The 25,840-nt window shown below is 36.9% G+C and overlaps 1 protein-coding gene across 1 annotated transcript in view; it reads right to left on the bottom strand.

Annotated features, from left to right (window-relative positions):
- The window catches only part of LOC132103102 (integrin alpha-8-like), an 85,030-nt gene extending 66,745 nt beyond the window's left edge, over positions 1–18,285 (bottom strand). Inside the window, exons 1-12 of the mRNA XM_059507929.1 lie at positions 17,856–18,285; positions 17,332–17,465; positions 12,189–12,289; positions 11,328–11,451; positions 9,955–10,016; positions 9,480–9,525; positions 7,331–7,456; positions 6,789–6,833; positions 4,479–4,522; positions 3,763–3,819; positions 3,167–3,219; positions 1,555–1,760 (exon numbers count right to left, since the gene is read on the bottom strand). Of these exons, the coding sequence (XP_059363912.1) occupies positions 1,555–1,760; positions 3,167–3,219; positions 3,763–3,819; positions 4,479–4,522; positions 6,789–6,833; positions 7,331–7,456; positions 9,480–9,525; positions 9,955–10,016; positions 11,328–11,451; positions 12,189–12,289; positions 17,332–17,465; positions 17,856–18,031 (1,174 nt within the window). The 5' untranslated portion in view covers positions 18,032–18,285. The remainder of the gene's footprint in view (positions 1–1,554; positions 1,761–3,166; positions 3,220–3,762; positions 3,820–4,478; positions 4,523–6,788; positions 6,834–7,330; positions 7,457–9,479; positions 9,526–9,954; positions 10,017–11,327; positions 11,452–12,188; positions 12,290–17,331; positions 17,466–17,855) is intronic.
- Positions 18,286–25,840: the final 7,555 nt, after the last annotated feature.

The raw sequence follows: 25,840 nt of genomic DNA, 5'->3' as shown, positions 1-25,840 counted from the left end.
TATATATATATATATATATATATATATATATATATATATAATATAATTAATTGCAATAATGTCTTAATTTGTTCAGATTGCTTTAGGTTTTTGATTTTAACACATTTTTCTTTTTAATATAGTGCACATTTTCTTGTTTCATAAAAAAAAAAAAAAACTGAAAAATCAAACCTCAGAGCAAAGCAGCAGAGAGTCAAACAACAGCAGATGTACAAAAACACACGGAGACACTGTGACAAGTATCACTTCATCACTCCAGTGCAGCCATATGGCTGGTGTAACAGAGATACAGTGTATGTATCAGATTCATTATGATCATATCAGTTATTGATTTAGTCATTATTCTCCAAAACTCCAAAGCACCATCATCTTATAATGCTTTATTTTTAAATCCCCAGAAAAAAAATTAATCAAGACCCATAAGTGATGCACAAAATGAATTCCTGTGTGTTTTGTTACCATAGGGCCATTTACTTCAAACACACAGACATGTTACAATACTCTTATATACAAGAGTCTCTAAGAACACTGGCATTTCATTCAAGTTGTAAAGTCGTATGACAACATGCTTTTGGAAATCAGAGGATCAGGTGGCTTACATCTCATGTATGGATATCATATCCCCATCTTACTTTCATCCAAATCTTGTGTAATTTTTAAATTACACTGACATATCAGCTCATGTTACAGTAACATATGGAGCTAATTCATAGACTGAACGTGGACACACACACACACACACACACGCGCACACATATACACAGTGACCATTCACAAAAGAAAACCAGTGTTCCCAACTCAACTCAGTCTGTCTGCAATGATGGAGATAATCTGTGGTTGATTAGTCTGGTCTGAACTCCACCCATGAACACCTGGTTTCTTTCAGATGCATAAGGAACTCTTAAAAAATTCATAATAAATAGAGAAATTCTGCCATGACAACACAATTTGCGATGATCCAGACAGAAACTAAGAGACAGGGCTCAACAATAAGGATTTTTTTTCTGTGTGCCCAGTCAGGTCAGTAATTCAGAATTCTTGATGCTCTGCCAAAACGTTCAATTCTCTGCCCAAAATTATAAATGTGAATTTTTACATTCATAATTTACCTTTATAATATCAATTTATTGTTTACATTTATTACAGTATTTAATATACATTTCTAAACTATTAATTTATTTAAATATGATTTATTGCAGATTTTTCAATCATAAACGGTTTTGCACAATTTATTTATTTTGCAATATTAGTGATTGAATTGCAGCAGAAATATAAACTACATGACCACCATGTGCAGATTCAACAAAATACATACAGACAGAACAGAGTGGTTCACACCCAACTCTTCACAGGAAAATGCAGACAAGGGCACCAAATCACTCATTTTACCCCTCCGATTGGCTAGAACTGTACATTTCAAGTGTGAGATAAAGAGACAGGATATCCTACACGAAACAGGCAAATAGGAAAGGGGTCTATATGTAACTTCTGTCTCACTGAAAACTCTTCAATCAAGCAACAAAACACCCAAAAAGGGTATTAACACAAACTTACCCAGATAGCCATCCTGGTTGATATCTCCAAGAGGGGTGATGGCACTTCCATACCGGCCGAACAGGTGTGTTCCAGTGAGTGTGATTGGAGGGGAGAAGAGAAGCACGTCCTCTTGCAGGTACAAGTACACACGGCCCACCTCGCGAGGTTTACTCTCAAACTCACGGTCCATGTAGAGTGGAGCTCCAACTAGCACGTCATCTAGCCTGTGTGTGCACATAAACTCACAAATTTGATACAAACACCTCAAGGTTTTGAATATTTAGAGGCCCATAAGTAACATAAATTGTACATGTATTTGTTCTGAAGGTGCTTTACTTGGAAACTGTATGGATGGTTAACAACTGGATAGACCTGCAGCTTTATAGTGCATGTTTGAAGTCAAAGAATCATACAAGACATCACCCTTGAGGTTACAAGACAGCAATATTTGCAAGGAAGTGTACCAATGACCCATTGTAAAATATGAGCCATCAGAGAAGACAAAGATGAGCCAGCGCATGACAGTATCATGAGAAAAAGTATATATCTTATAAATGCTGATAATACAAAACAGAGACGTTTTGCTTGGAGATATGGATTTAGGAGTGTGTCTTGGACTGCATGAGGACCGATGGATGGATACCAAAATGTTCCTACAGTTTGGAACGGGGCATTCTGAGAATAACCTGGACTACAGTAAAACCAACAAAGATGGTGGCAAGATTCCATGATAAAATGGAATGAAACATTGTAGAAAAATTCACATTTGTACTTCTCAGACTTGTTAGATCTAAGATAACAGATATAACCAAGTTAAGTTATTTGATACCTAAAAATAAATCACTGTGATTTAGACATTTCAGCATTTAAAAGCAACAAAAATGATAAATTGATTTCAACAGTAAAGACCGATTGGCCCTGTTTCCAGCAAATGAACGATTTCAACAGCTATAAGTGTTATGAGCTGTAATTCGCTCTGGACGTTGGTCATTGCTGGTGTATCATTTAACCGTTCTTTCTTTGTGTGTACTGCTGTTTTACTGTCTATTCAACTATGTACAGTTGGTAAGTAAGCCTTTCAGTTAATGGCATAAACACATGTCAGCATTTCAGACATAAGAGAAGGAGCTTTGGCGTTGATGTGTCAGCAAAGTTTTGTATCCTCATAAGACCAAATTAGAAACAAATTTTATGCATATCAAATTCCCCCCTGGACGATGTTAGCATTTATACAAGGGTCAAGTAAACCAGAGCTTAAAGCATGAGTCTAAATAAGCCAAACCCCATATAAAACCACATGGTCCAATTCTTATAATTTATATGGTTTTATTTAGCTCTGAATACTCCTTGTAACTAAATACAGCATGAGCTGGTAAATTAAATAAGCTCAACACAAATAATATGGGCCGATAAGAAAGCCTTGTTTCAATGCAGACAGACCGTGAGGAACACCTACAGTAAGTACTATGACAATAAAATGTTATTTTTGACTTGCCTCACATGGGGGGATAAACTTAGATTTTATAAGAATGAACTTAATGTAGACAGACTTAATCATTTACCACCACATCTTGCATGGAACAACCATTTTGCGACATGTCATTGGACATTAATTTCCATTTTGACGTACCCATCTCCGTTTAGATCAGTCACTGCAACAGTGTATCCAAAATAAGAGGCCATCTGCGGAAAAAATAAAATAAAATCATATGATAAATAGAAATGTAAGATGAAAGAGAGAAATAGGAGACATTTCTAAGACAAATATCTTCTGCTGCATTAGAATGCAGTTAAAAAGATGTCCAATTCAAAATCTTCCTTTAGTCCAATTTAGTCAAGACGTAAATATATATATTTTAAAAAACATTGTGCTTTTATTGGCTGTGGAAGGCAAAACTCAAAAGAGCAACAATAATCATTAAAAATAAATGTTTGTGTACAATTTCTATTGATTATGGCAACATTTAATTTATTAGATGTTCACATGTACCCAAATGTGCAGTGCAGTGACACTACACACTTTCACACCCTGATTTTAGCTTTCTGGCTTGCGATGGAGGAGCAATCATATACGATTATAATAAAGTATCTTAGAATGTGACTATCTGCTGCATTCTTAGAACTCAGAACTGACCCACAACTCCCGCAATTACTTCATAGTGAATAAATAACACGTTTAAAAACAAAACAGAAACCAGATGCTCCAAAGGTTGGACAGTCACTCACCTGCTCCCCAGTAAAATTCTGAATAAATGTCAGGTTTGTTGTGTTGATCACAGCCACCTACAAAAAGAGAAAAATCCAATCATGAAACACTGTTTCCATTCACGACAGTCATGATTCTGATGTACTTGTGTATCTGACCCCATGCCTGTCCTCTACTCCAAACCAGAGGGATTTTCTTCATGTTTCATGCATTTAGCACTCTAATAATTACATCTAGAATAAACTTAGTGGATGTTTTATGGGGGCACGTATATGACTGAGATCCTAAATCAAACAAAGCCACATATGGCTAATACCCAAGAATATAACATGCAGTAAAAAACAACCCAAATTCACTGTCTGCTGCACAAACCACCCATCCAGCTGAATATGATTCTGTTTAATTGAGGGCCAAAGGGGACACCCCTGTGTCCTAGATGCTACAGCCCTAATTGGGAATTCCTTCTTAAGACCTCAAATCACATCCAGATGAGAAACTGACATCCACTTCCACTAGTGACTCGGGAGGTTTTACTTGAACCCGAATAACAGTCTCTACAAAACATTCAGCCTTTATTTGTTTATTTGAATAAACAAATGTTTCAGTTTTAGTACAAAAGTGGGCTAACCTCTCAAATGCTTCTCACATTCTTCCTTCCCCCTTGACCCTTACTACTGACCTTTGATTCCATAACCATGACAGAAACACAGGAAACAAATTAGGACTGTATACTTACATAACCAAAGTTGTGTGCCCCTCGAGGTACCCCTGCTACCAGTTCTGCATAGAGGACATAAGAAAGGCATACAGTAAACATACCTGAGATATTTACATATGTGTCAGCAGGTTTATATTTTTTAGACTTGCAGAGTTTGAAGAAACAAATGTTGTGCTTCAGCACCCAACAATAATAAAACATACTTTTCTTGTTTTGAGAAGAGTGTGTATGAGTGAACGTTTCCCCACTTACAACCACTTATCTAGTGCATCTCAGGCAAAACAGTGAGGTGAGATGTGTGAGTGTTGTTAATCTCTTCTCTGTCAACACTGTGTCAGTCACTCTTTTATTATAAATATTCAGAAGAGAGAGACAGAGTGGAGAAAGACACATAGTGGAGGAGACGGAGGCTGTCTGAGGTCTGATGGATGATCTTGGAGATAGTCATGTGGTGGGAGAGTTTGTAGCTGTCTGTCAGATCTGTCCAACCCACTGAGATCGGAGAGGGACCGTTCAAAGTCTGCTTAATTTCTAACTCGAAATCTCCCAGGGACCCATCACAGCCGGCTCGTCCTTGACCCTTTCCCCCGCCACCTCAAATTTCCCGCCTTCCTTGACCGCAAAGTGCACCACAGGAAAAGTCAGTTTATGAAACTCTAACAAAAAGAGATCAGCATGTCTCTCCTCTCTGTATTCACCACTAATCCAGACCAGATAGACCATATGTCTGAGAAAGACAGAGAAAATTCTGGGAAGAATGAACAAACCACTGATAATGTTGATTATTTGTGCATGCTGTCTGCATTGTTTTAAAGTCTGATTCACTAAAGGAATTGGTCAAATCAAGTAACGGAGCACATATACCCCCCAAAATTATTCCACCCCCCCCTTCCCTATTTTGCATGTCAGTTTTGAGTGCTAACTTGTGGATGACACTGCAGACTACTGCAATCTGCCATAGTTCATGATCATCATATGATGAACTATTGTGGCCATGATCAATACACTGTAAACAGTTTTTGTAATTTTTACAGAAAAAAAGACTAAATATTCTGCAAAACCTGGGGGAAAATAGTTTCCTATTAACATCACATTATATGTAATTTTACAGTAAAATGCTGTTCGGAAGTAAAATCTTTAAATTACAGCAACATCTACAGTACAATCTATGGTGAATAACATTAAAATGACACACGTCCCTGTGAGACAAATCGCATGATTATATATTATTTAAATAATTTCGTTTCTTCTTATTTGTACATTGTACATAAGCAGCTTTACGTAAAATCATGATGTCAATGTTAATATCTTATACTCACATTTAGCAGATTAGAGCTGGGTGATAATATGATATGTAGCTGATAATTATTGCATTACTTACTTAATGTTTATTGCATTGTTTTAGTGTTATATGTGTTTCCATGATGGCGTTTTTGGCGTCTTTGTGTGTATCACCTTGTGCAAGTACTATATAAAAGTATAATTTAAAAGCAAGTATGGCCATGGACATGCCACTTGCAATGTGCACTCTATTATATGGCATAATAATTCCCACAAGATTTATTTTAGTCTGTTAAAGCTGAATTGTAGGGAGTTGGTAAATAAGATGCAGGGTTTTGTAGAACGGTACTGTCTGATGGATAGGTATGCTAATGATTGCTTATGAGTCGATGTGGGCGCACACGTGTGTGTTAGAGAGGGATGACAGACTGCAGATGGGCTGTTTGTCACTGGGTGGCATGTCGGGGACAGAATCTTACAAGTACTTTGTAGTTATTGTCTGAGGCTGAAGGGTCCGATCAAAGCTCAGTAAGCAACAAATCCACACAACAACCACACATAGAGACAGAGCTCTCTCTCTCTCTCTCTCTCTCTCTCTCTCTCTGTCTGTCTCTCTCTCTCATGCACTCACATTCATACACAAACTCTACAAAATATACAAAGCTTTGTTTATGTGTCTGAGATAGAGTTCTGCTACATTACAACATGAGACAAACTGGCAAAGATAATATTTTGATGAATTTGTTCACACATACAGTACTAAACCACACTGGAGCCCATTTAGACATTTTTCAAAAATATCTTCTTTGTGTCATGCAGGGACCCACTCACTCACTCACACACACACACACACACACACACACACACACACACACACACACACACACACACACACACACACACACACACACACACACACACACACACACACACACACACACACACACACACACACACACACACACACACACACACACACACACACACACACACACACACACACACACACATATATATATACTGTATATAAGGTTTAAAAGTTCTTACCTTGTTCTGAATCACCTGTAAACTCTCCTACTGCTACAGAGTAACCTACCAGACACAGAGAGAGAAAATTAAAAAACGAACTGCGAATTCAGTTATCGGAATAATTGATGCAGCAAACCAAAGTGGGTCAGTTTAAAAATGAAGTTTACTCATGTTGGTTTAACTTATCATTTTATGATTGATTGCATTATTATTATGACAGACCAGCTGTGATGATGATTACAGCATACAAGGGAAAATACTCATAGGATATACAAGTGTGTATTTAAGGAATATTTGTGTGTGTGTGTGTGTGTATGTGTATGTGTGTTTTGAGGTCTGCAGTTCCAGATGGAAATGTTATCAGTAGGCACAAACTCTGCACTGAACTCGGCAAACTGTGCAGAGAGTGAAGGTTATCTCAAAAGCTTGTGTGTGTTCATGTGCGAATGTGTTTATTAAATTGACTGAGGGCAGGTCCTCTGACCCATAAACAGGGCTCCAAAGAAAATCACTGGTGCCCCATAAAGCATCTTTCAAAGGCAAACACACACATCTCTTACCTAGGTAACTGTCATCATATGTGTCTGATGCAGCCACAGTCTGCTTCTCTCCCTGAACTTTGCGCAGAATAGTTTTCAGGGAATAGCCGTTTAATATTTCTGCAACTCCAGCAGTGATCACTTGACCTAAACACACACAAATACACATTAGTTTCCACATAGGCCTACTGATTTTGTATCAGTGTGTGTTGTTATGTATCACAGACATTGTACAATTGTGGTGGGAGATGTCGTTACATATTTTTGGACGGCAAAACAAACTGTAACGTACACAATTCCTTTAGAAATCATATGCAATCAAATATCAGGAATAAAAACAGCAATAACATTTTTTTTTGTGTGTGTAGGTAAAATAATTATAGGCTAAGTTTCTAAATTTTTTCAACTGAACATATCTTATAGCATAGACATGATATAGGATTGATAAGTTTCATTTTTTTTATATTTTCAAGGCGAAATATGACTGCTATTGTAGAACGACCCATAAATTGATGATTTGAACCATGGATGGAAGCTTAATTCTAAACAGGCACAAAGACACCAAAATGAAAACATTCACAACTTCTTTCCAAAAGTGTCAAAAACCGCCCACATTCAGATTTGTAATTCTACAACTATCTACTTTACACAAGCAGTGAGGAAAATAACATGGATGCAAGTTCTCATATTAAGATCTGAAATGATGAAAGAAAGAATGTGAAAGAGAGTGAAAAGAATGTCCTCCATTTTTGTTGTTCAAGTTCAATAAAAACCATCACTCTCTTTTACTACCAGGCTAACGCCTGACCTGAACCCCAACCATTAATCTCTCTTAATGTGTGTGTTTAGCTGTGTGTCTGTCTATTCATTTGCATTTGTTGTGTGGACACATATGACACAACATGTGGTACTTTTTCCCCTCACAGAAATCGGTTGTTTTTTCCTCCAAAAAATTATGAAAGGCAAAGGTTAAGATAGACTGAGCGTGAGAAAAGAGGAGAGGAGAGAAAGCGAGAGGTAGGTCATAACTTCTAATGCATCTGTATTTGTCCACTGCATGAAGTATTTGACAGAGAGAGAGACCCTGTTTCAGGGTCAAACATCCATTCTCATCCATTTTTTGGAGATTTTTAGAAGGAGCAATGTCCTCTTTCACTTCAAGCAATACAGTTAGATGTATTCATGAAAATTTCTCATGCCTTTTGGATTTGACAAGCATTTATATCACTTTTTCAGTCATTCAAGATTGGTGGAATAAACAATAATAATATATTATTGTAAATAATATATTTTTTTACAAGATGCTGCACTAACAAAAGGCAGTTTATTGCTAATTATGTAATTAAGTACAATTCAGAAATTAAACATTTAATGCAAATTAATTAGATATTTTATGCAAAATTTGCTCTAATTTCAATTATTTGTAAAAAGGTGCATTGATAAAGCTAAGCAGATTTTCACCTAAACTCAGAGGAACTGACAATTTTCCTTATTAGCCAGATGCGTCGATGCAGACAGTCTCAAATTGGCCAAACATTTGCTGATTTACTTATCCCTAACATAAACACAGCTAAACATACGCAGGTGTACAGATTTCTGCATTCTCTTTAAATGCATTTCATTGCCAATTGTGCAGAACGTATGATTCAGGCTAAAAGTGAGGAAGTTCAGGCATTCATTAACCTGCTTTCACTGGAGATTACAAGCGATGATTACAACTCTAATGGTGAGCCAACTTTAAAGCCACTGACAAGAAAGTGCAACTCATTGACTTCTCTCTGTCTTGTATTATCACTACCACTATCACTGACCCATCTGTGATGAGTGAACCATGGCAGAATACTTCACTGAGGAGTAAATGCTGAGCTCTGATTGGCTGAACAGACTCAGCAATGGTAGCACTAACACACTGAGATAATCCCTGATTATTTTGGTAGTGAGATGTGTCATGGGAGGTGACGTGTCATCCTTCTGAGTGTCTGTTATTCTGCTCTGGAGGTGGAGGAAGGGTCAGCCTGGTCAGTTTGTTGGATGGAACTGAGATTCTTGGGGTCCTGTGAGACTGTGAGTCTGGGATATGAGAGATTTGTGTCTGCCAATCCCACTCAAAGAGACTCTGTAGAAGGATGGAATGATGGAAAAGACAAAATAATGAGGAGAAGTGTGTTACCTTGCCAGTAGAAACTCCCTGGCCCTCCCACAACCAGAGTCCCTTCCTGAGAGATGGAGAACCAACAAGTGAGGAAATGGGAGAGAAGGCAGAAATGAGAACACAGGCCTCAAAAATGTGTTTGTGTTTATTTCTTTGTGTTTGCTTGTAGATTATGAAAAGGATTATGGAGAAAGACTTACAAGAAACTGATGAGTACTGATTAATTTAGACACGAGAGTGAGTATAAGTAGAGATACAAGAAATAAGGCATGAACATAAAGGAATCAGCCCTCTTTCTGATTAAATGAAGGGTCAAAGTGATACATAAAAAGCAGGGTCTAAAAGTATTTTTTTAATTTAAAACTGGAATTGAATGTTTTGAGATTTGGAACAAAAAACAAAACAAAAAAAAAACAGGAAAACACATAACACAGGAGTGTGTAATGATAAAAATGAAACACACAAGACAGGTTTTAGGAGGGAGATTTGATACCTTAGTGAAATCAACACTGAAGCCTGCCTGGCAGAAGCCCTGGCCCTCGGGGTCCGGGTTATCTACAAATATCAGAGCAACTTCAGTATTACAAACCACTAAAGACAAATGTGTAAACTATTTATGTAAATGGATGATGTGATGCAATGGATAATGTGATGCAATGGATAATTTGATGCATGTTGTGGCACCTATGGCCCTAACCCTATATTTAATCTGGTTAATAAGAATGATGCTCAAACCCCAAGCCTTGGAGGACAGGAATGTTGTTCCATTAACACTGTCATGTGTGTAATTGCTACAATGTGACGTACAGTAGGTAGGGAGGGTTAATGAGGTAGAACATCACTTCCAAATCACTTCCAAAACCCCTGTTCTTGTCATATTCTCTAAAAATACAGTAAACACTCTCTCAGTCCATCCCTGTTTCTCTTCTTTAACTCCTCTGCCAGACTTCACTTAGTATGCCCTGAGTCTTGGGAGGGACTCCTAGCTGAGCTGCCAGGGAGACGGCTGGCATTTCAAATTGTTTGACAAAGAATAAGGAAAGTAATTCGCAGACATTATTGCCTCATGTGACATATAATAATTTCCCCTCAGAACACATAACACACAATTATCATTATTAATATACTGTACCACTTCACTCTACACTAACTGTTAATGCACACTGTCTCAGTATGTGTATGTGCGTGCTATATACATTTAAGGGAATGTGTTTCTGATATGACGGCAAGAAAAAAAAAAAAAAAAAGGGGTATATTTATCAACTACCATAACTGTGAATGAGACTTTAAAGTACAGGAAATGACATTCAAATAAACATGTGAGTTTCCCCTTTGATCTTTGTTTACAGCAGGGCATGTAATTGCAATGGCAACAACTGGGCAGCCCTAGCAGCAGAAAAAACTGTGATTCTGTGTGTAAAGGAGAGCTGGCACGACTACTCATTTTTGCTCGTCGACTAGTCATCCAATAAAGTGTCAAATAGTTATATGTAACCATATTAACTTTGGTAAAGCTTAAAAACATCCTTTTAAATTTGCAAGTAGTGCTCACTGTGCATGCTCACTGGTTCTTTGTGTGTGTGTTTGTGTGTATATGTATACTATTCATCCAGACTATACTTGTGGGGGAATAAATGTTTTAAGGTCCCCATGAGGAAACAAGCGATTAAATAATACAGAATGAAATGTTTGGAAAATCTAAAAAATGCAGAATGTTTTGTGTAAGCGGTAGGTTTATGGGTAGGGGTAGAGTAAGGGGATAGAAAATACAGTTTGTACAGTAAAAAAAAACACGCACACTTTTGGAATGTCTCCATAATGATAGGAATACCTGTGTGTGTGTGTGTGTGTGTGTGATATACTCACTGGTTCGACACGGTGAATACTCAGCATAGGCACTAAAGTTCTGCACAGCCACATAACAAGTTCCCACTGGATCCATCTCACTGCTGACCTTCACTGTCCTCCAGTGATAGAGGGGCGCACAAGCCTACAGAAACACACAACCACCATGTTACTGTAAATAACAGCACTGATAGGTATAGATCGGATAAAAAGACACTCTTTAGGACTGAGCTGGAGATGAAAAAAAACTATCTTCTATAATTTTCTGAATAAAGGCATTTGAAAGAGCAAAATGTTTCCATATTTGATTGTTTGGAGAACAACGGTCACATTTGGAAACCGTGCCTTCATTCACGTAATAACTCTTATTCTTTCAAACATCAGCAGTTTTCCACCTCGCATGGTCAACCTCAAATCAACATTTTCCAAAACCCCCTCAGTAACTCGACAGAGCCACATTTCCTATCAAAACATTTCTCCAAAACAACACACCCATACATTCATGAATGAAACTGAATGAAAATTCTGGCTTTCATGAATTCATGGATGAAAGAGTAATGAAAGACTGAGGGCCCTATCAAACACACGGTGCAATGTGGCACTGCGTTGTTTAAATAGCAAATGTATTTCCACCCATTTGTGCACCCATAGGCATGCTGGTCTGAAAAAGAGGTGTGTTCAGGTGCATTGTTGGCGCGTTGCTATTTTGAGGAACTGAAAATGGGCTGATCTGCACCCTGAGTGCACCTGTGCCGTTCGCTTTAAACCATGCGCTTAGATTGTTAAAATAGGGCCCTAAGACTAACACACGGAAGCATGCATCCAGCATGAAGATGACTGTAAATGGTCTTTAACTGGATTATGATTCTGAGCATCACTTACCACCACTTTGCCTTTGTGGGTCCTGACTGTGGCTCCAAACCACTGATGGGATTTAAATTCTAGAGGCTCCCGTGTCCCGTTCACTTTAATCATTCGGTTATCTGGACAAGAGAGAGTGGAAAAATGAAAGTTAAAGAAAAACAGAGTGGGACTTCATTATATAATAAACATTACACTTTGTGAACACTTGTGCCAATATGCTCATTTTGGAACAACATGAAACAGCAAATTAGGTTTCAAATGAGTCTGAGTGTGTTCAATTACATGAAGGCACATCTACAGGGGGTCGTTTTACTCTCAGAGTGTGTACACACAGCGACATGATTCTGTGCCTTTGTGTCTACAGGGGTTCTGTGTGATCCAGAAAAGATCTCGCTAAAGCTGGGCCTGTTTAGAGTTCCATAAGGTACAGTCTACACCTCATAAAAACACATCAACTCTAATCCTTCTCTGCTTTGGGACTTTGTGGCCTATGGTTAGAGATTTGGACTTCGAGTTCGAGTCTCGGGCCAGCAGGAATTGTAGGTGGGGGGAGTGAATATACAGCGCTCTCTCTACCTTCAATATCACGACTAAGATGTCCTTGAGCAAGGCACTAAACCCCCAACTGCTCCCCGGGCGCCGCAGCAGAGATGGCTGCCCACTGCTCTGAGTGTGTGTGTGTGTGTGTGTGTGTGTGTGTGTGTGTGTGTGTTCACTGCTGTGTGTGGGCACTTTGGATGGGTTAAATGCAGAGCACGAATTCCGAGTATGGGTCACCACACTTGGCTGAATGTCACTTCACTTTCACTAAGGGTCTTTTTATTTACTATGGGCCTTTTTCTTCAAGCTATATTCTAAGATTTTGCAGTATTTTGAAGTCATGTTCTCTCTCTCCATACAACTTTAAAGAATCATTAAAGGGATCATGAGTTGCCTTTATATATATATATATATATATATAAAATTTTGTACTGCTCTCTGAAGTCCTCTTATAATGGTATCAAAAGTTTTACATAAAAAAACATGAGAATTTAGAAGTAATAGGCTATTTTTCTGTCCTGTTTTGACCCCCCTCATCAGAATGCTCTGTTAGAATAGGCATGGCGGATTGTAGACTCGGAAGTAAATGCATACTGCTATGATTGGCTAACAATTATGTATATTTGATTGCCCTCATCCTTCACAGGACTCAGTACATATCAAACAATATGTAATTACAAACAAAGCAATAGTGAAATATGAATCCAATATAACTTAAAACACAGAAAAGTATGAAATACACCACAAATTCAGGACATCCTGCTTGAATGAACAAATGTTCTGGTGTCACTGACTGCACTAAAATGCAAGGTCAGACTCACAATACAAAAACACAGCAGGGCATCATTTGGTGCTTTCAAAACATCTGTTTCATTTTTGGATTCAAAACACATGGTTGTCATTTTTCTCTTCATTAAATGCATTGACATAAATTTGCTGTAAATGATTCCTCATGTAATGAATGAAAGCGGTAGCACTTTATTTTACAGTCCTGTTCCTCGTGTACATACTATGTACTTATTATAGTAATTACAATAACTATGTAATAACTAGGTACTAACCCTGAACCTACCCCTAAACCTAACTCTACCCCATGTAGTTACCTTGTATTACCAGAACTTTCTTAGATAAATACACTGTAAGTACACTATAAGTACATGTACGTACACGTACTGTAAAATAAAGTGCAACCATGAAAGCTCCTATAATAGTAACGACTGTGATCTTTGCAAACGAAAGTGACCTGTGCTGCTAAACAGTCTGGACTTACACATGTATGTATGTATGTGTGTGTGTGTGTGGGTGTGTATATATATATATATATATATATATGAAAGTGAAAAGTGAAAGTGACGTGATATTCAGCCAAGTATGGTGACCCATTATCAGAATTTATGTATACACATACATATTTACCTCAAATCTGTGTAATGTGTCTAAAAATCCTGGACAGGTAACAGCAGGGGCGTCATGCATTCATGATTTTTGAGGGGGCACATTTTTTTTGGGGGGGGGGGGGGGGAGGTCAGTGGTATAAGTCATTCTACGAAAGCACTGTATAACTGATATAGGCTTATTTTTTTATTATTTTTTTTTCCTTCTTATTCAAAACAATTCCAAACATGCTTAATATATCAGGAAATATCTTGTTTCTCAAATATGTGTAGGTAAACGCGTTTTGCACCTTTATAGATTGCTATTTGATCAATATATGGAAATGTAGTGTAATCTATTAACTACACACAAAAACCTGACTTTTTACTTAAGTGCCATATCATGCCATAAAATATTTTTAATACGACTGAATTTGCATTTAATGTAAATTTTAATAACAATATTGTAAGATACTTATTTTAACACTTTCATTTTACAGAGAGTAAAGAACATTTACATTATCAAAAAACATTTTCATTCAGTCTAGCCAGAGTTCAGGCACTCTCAAAAACTCCCATTATAATCACTGAAGCACTTTACATTATGAAACGAATATCTTACTTACATTCGTACGCACATCTGCACTTTTTGTTGTTTCTGATGAGAGAATTCGCTAAATAATTCAGTCAGCGAGCAAGTGAACAAAACACTGCGTTTCAGTGATGACTCTTCTGGACGTCTCTGATTGGCCATTGCATCCATAAGCGCAACAGAATAGTTTCTGATTGGTTATCATGAAGCGTTGTACAAACGCGTCTGTCTCTGGCTCAGCGCCAGCCAGCGAACGCAGATTTGAATTTAGCAGCTGATGCTGTGCACTGAACGATCTAATCACACCGCTGTGATTGTATCAAATATATAAAAAATATTATTCTGCAATTTTTTTTTTTTCGTTTGGAAGCTGCATTTAAAATCCACTTGGCTCAGAAATCTGAGGGGGCACGTGCCCCCTCACTTCGAATGGGCACGACGCCTCTGGGTAACAGCTAGTGATACTGTGTGTGTGTGTGTGTGTGTGCTCTTGTTTTTGTGACATATCAGGACACAACTCTGTATAATGACATGGGTATGACACAGGTATTTCAAGGAGAGGGTGACTTATGAAGACATAACCCATGTCCCCATTTTTCAAAACGCTTATAAACCATACAGAATGAGTTCTTTTGAGAAAGTAAAAATGCACAAAGTTTCCTGTGAGGGTTAGAGTTAGGTGTAGGGCCATAGAATATACAGTTTCTACGGTATAAAATTATGCCTATGGGATGTCCCCACTTTTCACAAAAACAAACGTGTGTGTGTGTGAGAGAGCGAGAGAGAGAGTTGTGTGAAAACTTGCAAGGCAAGGTCCATTGGTATGTGATCCTGTCCGCTGGATCTAATGAATTTACTCTTCTCAGTCAGGACTGCATTAGTCACACACAAACAGGCTGTCATCAGAAACATCAGTCGCACACACACGTGCCATGCCCCCCATGGAGAGCTCTGAGGGCCACCGTGGGAAGAGCCCATGGGATCAAGTGTGTTAAAAACTATGTGACTAATGAATCTAGAAACGTGTGTGTTTGGTGTAGATGCTCTTGCTGAGTAAGTGCTGGAAACGCATGACGTGTTTTCCCAGACACTAACAAAGAACAGACATCGCTTCTGTCCTCCCTCGTCAGAGTTTGGTCTCTTTCCTTATTTCCCTTGTGTTCACAGCTCTTTTAAGTCTCTCTCTCACACATATCTCTCTCTGCCTCTCTCACCTCATCACTATCAGGATCCTTTTAAAACCAGCCATCTGAACCAGAACACATCTGCTTTCATCTCCAAAAGATTATCTTCAATGTCAATTCTTCACGCACATGTCAGTACCTACTTCATCTACAAATGGTGATTCTCACTGGCTCACCTAAATGGCTGAATATGATGAAGCAAAAAGGGTTTCTTCCTCAAAATAAATAAATAACTAAAAACTGTTGACAAAACAATGATGAAATAATTGTAAAATATATTATAATAATGACAATTAATAATAAACAATGACTAATCATGACAATGACATTTTTTTCAGTATTAGTTGTTCCAAAGCCATGCAAACAAATTATTATATCCATTTAGGTTTTTTAATGTAGATTCTATAAATCAGTACATTCCGATTCATCTTTCTTTTAGCTGAAAAAATATGTTTTTTTTTTTACTTTAAAAAGAAGCGGTTCATAAAAGTGATTTGTTTGTGTACCTGACTACACTGTTCGAGCTGTTATTAATTCGGAAATTGGATCACACTGTTCAAGTTTTAGCTGTATTTGATTCACTAAAAAGAACCGGCTCATTCGAGTCGTTTGTTTGATAATCGGACTAAATTGTTCGCCCTTTACGTATAAACAGACGTCTCGTAAGAGTCATTCTTTCGAGAATCAGACAGCACTGGCCGCGTGGTTCGCTATTTAAAATTCCGCTGCATCCAGGGCTGTCTCCAGTCCACGCCGCGTTTCAGAGTCCAAAACCGACCACTGCATTTACCGGTAAGCTCCTAAAAATTTTGCAATAAAGACTCCTGCAATATCCGTTCCAGATGACAAAATCGATCCGAATGTGGTGGTTTTCTTACTCTCAAAAGCAAACTTTCCTTTTTCTGGCACATCAAGTTTGATTCCACAGACATCTACACGTTTTCCCTTGTTGAATGAATTAGACGACACAGACAGCATAAATATTGTGGGACACGGTGAACAAAGAAATTTAAATGTAAAGATAAAACGTTATGTTGATCTAAATAATAGACGGGCGTAACGGGCGTCTAAATTACGGCAGATTACGCACCGATGTGTTACGCGCCTGTCCCTGGTAATTAGCTACTCCGCTCCTGAAATTTTAAACCAAACCATATGCGGTGAAATTAACTCTTTCATGGATGTGGGTTTTGATCTTTTTATTGGAGGAACAGGAATTTATAAAGCATAGCTACTCTAAAATGTTGCTTTTGATATGTGTTAGTAAATAAGATAAAGAAACAACAAAGCATGTGTTTCTAAATCATTTGCGCATTATTTTACATGTAAGAGTTTAAATTTAACACAGTAATTTAAGGAAATGTATAAAAAGGCATTTATGAAGACAACCTGAAAGGGGTTCATTGTTCCAATAGAAATTGTTCTGAACATTCTGGATCAGTTGACAGGTTCTAAATCATGAGGGTACCTACTTGCTTTATCAAAGGGGATCTGGCGGCAGGAGTCTGGGTCTGGTGCCGGCCAGGGGCAGTAGTACACCGCTCCTCCCTCCACAATCCCTGGCTGAGAGGTGTTCGCTTTAGGAGCCCCAACCAGCACCGACATGCTGGAGAGAGAAAAGCATAAATCTACACACAACATCTTACTGGATCAATGGAATGCATTTATAAGTGACAAAATGAACCCCGACAAAGTAATTCAAATGTGAGTTAGCCTATTTTAGTTCAGCTTTCCAGTTAAATGCCTGCTTCGATATTAACCTCAGGCGTCTGAGTTCACTGGTCCATACTGGTGGTGCTGAAAAGGTTTTTGCAAAAGAAGCTGCGTCAAAAGTTTCGAACTTTGCAGGCATAACCAAACTAAGTTTGTTTCTGAGAAAATTGTTATTACGAAATAATCTGGAAGATGCCTGTCTTTGGGAGCTGTCAGTTTTATAAAAACAAGAAGAAGACTTATTATATATTTATTATATATTATATAATTATTTATCACTTACGCGTTTCTATCCTGTGTTGGGTGGTAAAAGTCCAGTGAGTATCCAAAATAACTTCCCTCTGGTCCATTGTAAACCGTTGGCTTTTCCAAATCCAGGTTGAAAGCAGCAGTTTCGAATAAAACTGAAAATATGAGCAAACCCCGACGAAAACACACGCGGAAAAAACAAGGGTGCATGGCGTCAGCCCGGTGCCTCCAAATGTAATCCAAATGTATTGATTAAAGATGTGCAGACAGAACGTAAGATATGCCGTGTTCAGCTGTCAGAAACTGAGTGCGCGCTCCATGCGTCTTTCTCTCCGCGAGCTCTCTGCGTACTAAAAATTTAAATGAACTGCGCACGAGACCTGACTCCTGCACCACATCACACAGCATCCGGCCAACTCCTTTTATGGAAAAACACGCACACGATATGCAAACCAAATCAGACAATTAAGAACATTAGACCTATTACTATATAAAATTAGTAGTGATAGCTATTATTAACTTTAAATATTATTACTTCTGTTATTACTTATACCAATTGCTTGTAGACTATTATTTTAATAAATATAAATTAAAACAAAATTATTAAATTATATCAAACATAAAATATATACATGAATATGTTTTGATATAATAACCTATCGAAATATTATATTCCAATTTAAATAAAATAAACAAATACTTATATTAATAAGTAACATTTATTAATATTATACCGCTATATTACTCAGATCAAGTTGTTTCAATCTGTTCACCTAACAGACGATGCTTTTAATTACGCATTTTGAACACCGGCTGCAAATAATGAACAGTAATTATCCTCGTTAGGCGTCCAAAGTTAAACTTTGGTATAAAGAGCGCGCGATAAGTATAACGTTTGGAAAATAAACGGTGCGGATGTTTTGGAGAGAACCTACAATCGTACGTCCTGCTCGACCGGTTTCTTTGGAGCAAACTTTAATTTAGGCGCTGTGTTCCCATCTGAACGCAAGACGCAGGCTGAATGCGCTCCATCTGGCTGTCAGAGTTTTCATCTTCTCTAAATGAAGTCAATCCCTTCACCGCTTATGCTGTGATCATCAAACTGTCTGGGTTCCTACTGTAAACAATCTCACCAAAAACTCATTCCAACATGCTAGGATTATTTGGATGTTATTATTGCTTTTCAGGTTAAGTATGATAAATGATAATACAATGACGACCCTATGTAAAAAAAAAAAAAAAAATAAGGACCCTATGTTATACACAAAAGCTTTTCTATAACATAGCATTCAGGGGAAAAAAAGACATCAGACAGGTTCAACCCAGAAGAACTGTGGCAACCTCTCCAAGATGTCTGCAGAAACCTTCCTATAAAGCTAGAGTACTGTGAAAAATGTTAGGCAAAAGTGAGGATGCGTTCAGAAATAATGTCATAAATATATTTTATCAATTAACTTCTATTAACTAAATCAAACAATATTTTGTGTGACCATCCTTTGCAATTAAAACGGTTTTTGCCCTAGCTGCACGTGCACATAGTTTTTCAGGTAGCTTTGCAAGAAGGTTTTTTTGAAGCGTCTTGAAGATGTTGTCACAGTTCTTCCGGATTTACTCTGGCTCATTTATTTTCTGATTCTTTTCATAACATTTCAGACAGACGATGGATGATGATGAGATCAGATCTCTGTGTGGAGCACAACTGATTATTTCCTACTGACACACTACAACAAGAAAGAAATAACTGACTTAAAACCATTTTTGTTGGTGAAAATACTAGTGGCATAAGACTTACGCACAGTAGTGTACATATAAATATACATGTTTGTGTGCTTGTAGGAGAGAATCAAGTGCGTCATTTGAGACAAGGATATAGCGAAGGATTTGGGACTGCCCATTAAACAGGGAACACTCTTAGAACATTCTGCCAAGGTTCCCTGAAAAACTGTATGAACAAACGTTTTCCAGTAATATGGAACATTCATTTTGTCTGAAAATGTACTGTATACACGCATTGCACAAACTAATATTAACAATAGCATATGAATACATATTTTAAAATAAAAACAAAGTTTAAAATCAGTAAATATATTGTAATCAAACATCGAGAAACATGCGTAACTTGTTCTATTAAATGCTGAAGATGCAAATAAAACAAGCAATAGTGAATGAAAGAAGTATGATCTTCAGAAAATAGATACCTTACAAGTATAGATCAAGTTCAAATTAATTCCACTGCTTCTCTGTTCACCATAAAGTGTTCCACAGTAGAACTGGCAAAACATTTCCTTACATAGCTTACTGCTGTTGAGATGTAAAGTATGTTTTTGGCCCACTTTCAAAGAGAACCTGGTGAAAACCAGTGTCAGCAGCGCACATGAATCTCCCAGGTCTGAAGTGTTGCTCTGCTGTCCATTTTTGGGTCCTGTTGGCGACAATCTTAGATATAGTGTTGTCTTTGCAACCCAGGACTTACAGCATGAATATTCGATTCCATAGACCATAATGGGTTCAGTATTGGATCTTCCTTGATTGTTGTCTTCACTCTGTCTGGTCTAATAAAACACACATTCACAGTAGTGAATAGATACCTGCTTCTCCTCTCAGGACTGACATATTTGACTCAGCTGCCTTTGAAGATTATATGTAAACAATGAGAAGAGTTCATATCTAACAGACACAGTTAAAAATTATCCAGGAGGAATGAGAGAGCTGGAAAACATTCTCTGAATTCCCCGCTAAGGCTCTGGGAGGCAAAAAGCCAGACAGACTTTTATCCCACTGACAAGCTTAAACCACTCAAACTTGACCATCCAAATCTCACACTGCATGTAGTTCTCTGTAGGATTTCTATTACAAATGATAAATTGTTATTTTTTTTTTAAGTTATATGACAACTAAAAAAAGTTGTACAACTTTATCATTATGACAACTTTCTACTAGAAATGACAATTTGACTCGCCAAATTGTACACAAGCTTTAACAGAAGCATATCACTTATCCCATTCACTTCCATTTTAAAGTATGTGCCTCACCATAACCTCTATTTTTGCTCATGTTTGTAGTTAATACAAAAAAAAAATGAGGCATAAGTCTAAATAATTTTTTTTGCAGTTATGCAAGTTAACTTATCTTCTGCTGAAACCAGAATACTCCTTTAATTTGGCCTGTCTGATAATTCTTGCTGCTAAAATGAACTTTTTCCTGAAATTTAGTTTTGTTAGTCGACAGCATTTGATTTGCACCACATCTTGCTTGCTTTGATTTAAAGCTTAATCCAAGTCTGACCATCTGAATACAATCTCCTTTCCTTCTGGTTTACTATTATACATTATTTGCAAACTCCAGATGTGCTTAATATAGTTCTTAAATAACAGCTTCATCTATCCTCTCGTGTTCTGTAGAGCTCTTTATATGACAGACTAGTGTACTTTTACTTTGGTCTCAGCAAATGAAGCCCTTCAGAATGACCATTTCTCTTCCTCCCCCAAACTGAATAACCATCAGCAAGAGGACAATTGCCTGAGATTAAAAAAATAAATAAAAAATTGGTTAAGTGTCCAAATACTTTCTATTCTACAGATGTCACTTTCTATTTCAGTGATGTTTGAAATAAACCATCCCAAAATAATTTCTCCTCCACATTATCTGTTCATTTACAAAGATTCCTTGAACTTTTGTTCTGCCAAGAACCAATCATAAACTCTGGCTGTGACACATGAAACCCTCCATGCTTTTACAGGTGCTGGTCATATAATTAGAATATCACCAAAAAGCTGATTTCACGAATTCCATACAAAAAGTGAAACTTGTATAATATATTCATTCATTACACACAGACTGATATATTTCAAATGTTTATTTCTTGTCATTTTGATGATTATAACTGACAACTAAGGAAAATCCCAAATTCAGTATCTCAGAAAATTAGAATGCAACTTAAGACCAATAAAAGAAAGGATTTTTAGAAATCTTGGCCAACTAAAAAATATGAACATGAAAAGTATGAGCATGTACAGCACTCAATCCTTTTGCCTGAATTACTGCAGCAATGTGGCATGGCATGGAGTCGATCAGTCTGTGGCACTGCTCAGGTGTTATGAGAGCCCAGGTTGCTCTGATAGTGGCCTTCAGCATTGTTGGGTCTGGCATACCGCATCTTCCTCTTCACAATACCCCATAGATTTTCTATGGGGTTAAGGTCAGACGAGTTTGCCGGCCAATTAAGAACAGGGCTACCATGGTCCTTAAACCAGGTACTGGTAGCTTCGGCACTATGTTCAGGTGCCGAGCCCTGTTGGAAAGAGAAATCTGCATCTCCATAAAGTTGGTCAGCAGCAGGAAGCATGAAGTGCTCTAAAACGTCCTGGTATATGGCTGCGTTGACCTTGGACCTCAGAAAATACAGTGGACCAACACCAGCAGATGACATGGCACCCCAAACCATCACTGACTGTGGAAACATCACACTTGATGTCAAGCAACATGGATTGTGTGCCTCTTCTCTCCTCCAGACTCTGGGACCCTGATTTCCAAAGGAAATGCAAAATGTACTTTCATCAGAAAACATAACTTTGGACCACTCAGCAGCAGTCCAGTCCTTTTTGAAGTGAGACGCTTCTGTTCAGTCTTCCCCATGATTGTGTAGCCTACAGAACTAGACTGAGAGACCATTTAAAGGCCTTTGCAGGTGTTTTGAGTTAATTAGCTGATTAGAGTGCGGCACCAGGTGTCTTCAATATTGAACCCTTCCACAATATTCTAATTTTCTGAGATACTGAATTTGGGATTTTCCTTAGTTGTCAGTTATAAAAATCTAAATTAAAAGAAATAAACATTTGAAATATATCAGTTTGTGTGTAATGAATGAATATAATATACAAGTTTCACTTTTTGAATGGAATTAGTGAAATAAACTTTATGATGATATTATGGTATGATATATGACCAGCACCTGTATATTCCAGACATACATTAATATTAGCGTCATCTAACTGAGAATAGAAGCAGTGAAGCACATGTCAAACACCAGATTGTTTAAAAGTCATAATAATATATACACGTGTCTTGGATTGCCTGCAGTGATACATGATAATGGCGAGCCATAACAGAATCTTTGACAGTGTGCACTTTGCAATGTTTATAGAGCGATGACTACAGCATCATCAACATTTACATCATTTTAGCCAAGACGGTTTATGATAATGATGCAACAAATGTCTGATAACTCCCTGCCGACCCAGATTCTTAAAAGAAACTATTAACAGGAACCACGCAGGCATGAAAAACCTCAATAGGCACAATTAATTTTCAAATTAAAGTTCTATATCCTGAATTCTGCATCTTGTTTTGAACTTATTTTCTCTGCCACTGAGTATTGCTTGTTTGATGTGGTGCCAAGTCGTTCCGCTAGAAGCTTAATGAAAAATTTGGTTCCACTAAATGTCGCTTTTATTTCTTTCAGTAATAATGTGGAATTTGGACAAGTCACTTGGCCCATGAAAGATGTGTTCCATATGTCACATGCACCCTTTGTGGGAACGATTTTAATTATCTCTTGGTCTGACCTTTACAGAGGAAACCAGAGCAGCTTGATCTGTGACCCTGAGGATCATGGGCCGCAACGATCACATCCTGAGACATCAAATTTATTTGATGGTTTGGTCTTAAACCCAACTCTGATTTAATCTTCAGTAACCAGTCAAAACAAATACAGATCATGACCATTTGATGCAAAGTTTAACTGCTAAGTCAGAGAAAAAACAAAACTCTGAAAATAAAACATTTCAGTTTATCAGTTATAAATGGGCCGGCTCAGAAGACAAAGTAAACCAAACAACCGACAACCATAGTAGCCAAGAAACACAAAAATCACTAAGAAACAAACTTTTTGACTTGAATGCCTCACATGGTTCAACAAACTATTCAAACACCCCTTCTATATTATTTCCTCCTGTTTTTTTCTGCTTTAATTATGACAAACCTAATTTTTGTGATTCAAGACTTAAGTGTAAATTGAATGTTATGTAATCGTAATCGATCATCAAACATAGCACCTACTTACCAATTGTACTTACCTAATCTGTGGCTACAGCAAAATAGCAGTTTTCCTGTAGTGGACAGTTACTGTCAGGAAGTAGTGAGTTCAAGTCACATGCATTTTTTTTTTCTACAAGAACATCATTGATATCCGATCTGCAGGTGTAGCCTTATGTTCCTAATGCTGTTGCTCTATGCCAGGATCTGCAACAGCTTCCTCTACTGACAGCGTAAGAACACATTCTGATTGGCAAGGTTAGTTTTTCAGTGAATACAAAAAATAAAGTGCTAGAAATTCTTTCAGTTATCTTTCTTATACAAGACAAACACACTACAGTCCAGACATGAAGAACAAAAGAGTTTATTTTAGTGAACCATCAGGATCAGAATAAATAAAGAGTGATTTGTCAGTGTTATTCTCCTCTCTCATGCAGATAATCCCTCCTGTCATTCCCGATTCCCTCCTGGAAGATTGGAACAAAGTTTAAATACTAAAATTGCCCTGTTCTCCCACTGTTGTTTGGTGCCCAGCATGGGGCTGTAGTGCATTCTTTAGTAAACCTGTCTAAACAGACTTCCTCTAAGAGCCAAGCGCTGCAGAACATGGCAGCTCCTCAGCTGACCTCTGACACACACAAATACTTGATGTCCAACCAGAGACTTTGGTCAAATGACCCCTTAAATATAAAATATAAATCTACTAATAATGAAACTTAAAAAAAAAGTAATATATATACAGTACAGACCAAAAGTTTGGAAACATTACTATTTTCAATGTTTTTGAAAGAAGTTTCTTCTGCTCATCAAGCCTGCATTTATTTGAACAAAAATACAGAAAAAACTGTAATATTGTGAAATATTATTACAACTTAAAATAATAGTTTTCTATTTAAATATACTTAAAAAAATAATTTATTCCTGTGATGCAAAGCTGAATTTTCAGCATCATTACTCCAGCCTTCAGTGTCACATGTAACATCCAGTCTATCACATGATCATTTAGAAATCATTCTAATATTCTGATTTATTATGAGTGTTGGAAACAGTTCTGCTGTCTAATATATTTGATGAATAAAAGGTTAAAAAGAACTGTAAAAACTATAAAAATAAAATTCTATATATATAAAATAATATATATTCTAATAATATATTTTCTTTACTATCACGTTTTATCATTTTAACACATCCTTGCTGAATAAAATTAATGATTTTATTTAAAAAAAAAAGAAAGAAAAAAAAAATTACTGACCCCAAATTACTGACCAGTAGTGTATATTGTTACTACAAAATATTTATATTTTAAAAACATAGCTTCTAATTTTTTTTTTTTTTACTTTTCATTCATCAAAGTATCCTAAAATAGTATCACATGTTCTGAAAAAATATTAAGCAGCAGAACTGTTTCCAACTTTGATAATGAATCATCATATTAGAATGATTTCTAAAGGATCATGTGATAATGACCTTAAAAATACAGCTTGCATCACAGAAATAAATGGTAATTTAAAGTATAATCCATTTAAAAACAATTATTTTAAATTGTAATAATATATCACAATATTAAATTTTTTTCTGTATTTTTGATCAAATAAATGCAGGCTTGATGAGCAGAAGAAACTTCTTTCAAAAACATTAAAAATAGTAATGTTTCCAAACTTTTGGTTTGTACTGTATATATTTATTTATTTAACAATTCCATAAATTACTCATAAGATTATCACATTTGGTGTGCTAATTCAAAGAATTTTCATTTTAGACCAGTAAAAAAAATTATGTAGAAAGTTAACAAAAACAATATGGACACCTGCAAAAGCAAATACATTCGGTATTCACAACAGATGGCAACAGAAAGAACAATTTTTAAATACTTTAAATACACTTTAAATACAAAATTTGCCCAATAATCAAGCCGGCTGAGATGTGTAAAAAGCTTTGTGTGAAAGTCAGGTGAAGGGCATCGCCTCTCATTTGAACTTCAGGTCC

This window comes from Carassius carassius, chromosome 24 (assembly GCF_963082965.1).
Source record: "Carassius carassius chromosome 24, fCarCar2.1, whole genome shotgun sequence".
In the NCBI taxonomy this organism is placed as follows: domain Eukaryota; kingdom Metazoa; phylum Chordata; class Actinopteri; order Cypriniformes; family Cyprinidae; genus Carassius; species Carassius carassius.
This window is presented reverse-complemented; position numbering and strand designations above follow the sequence as displayed.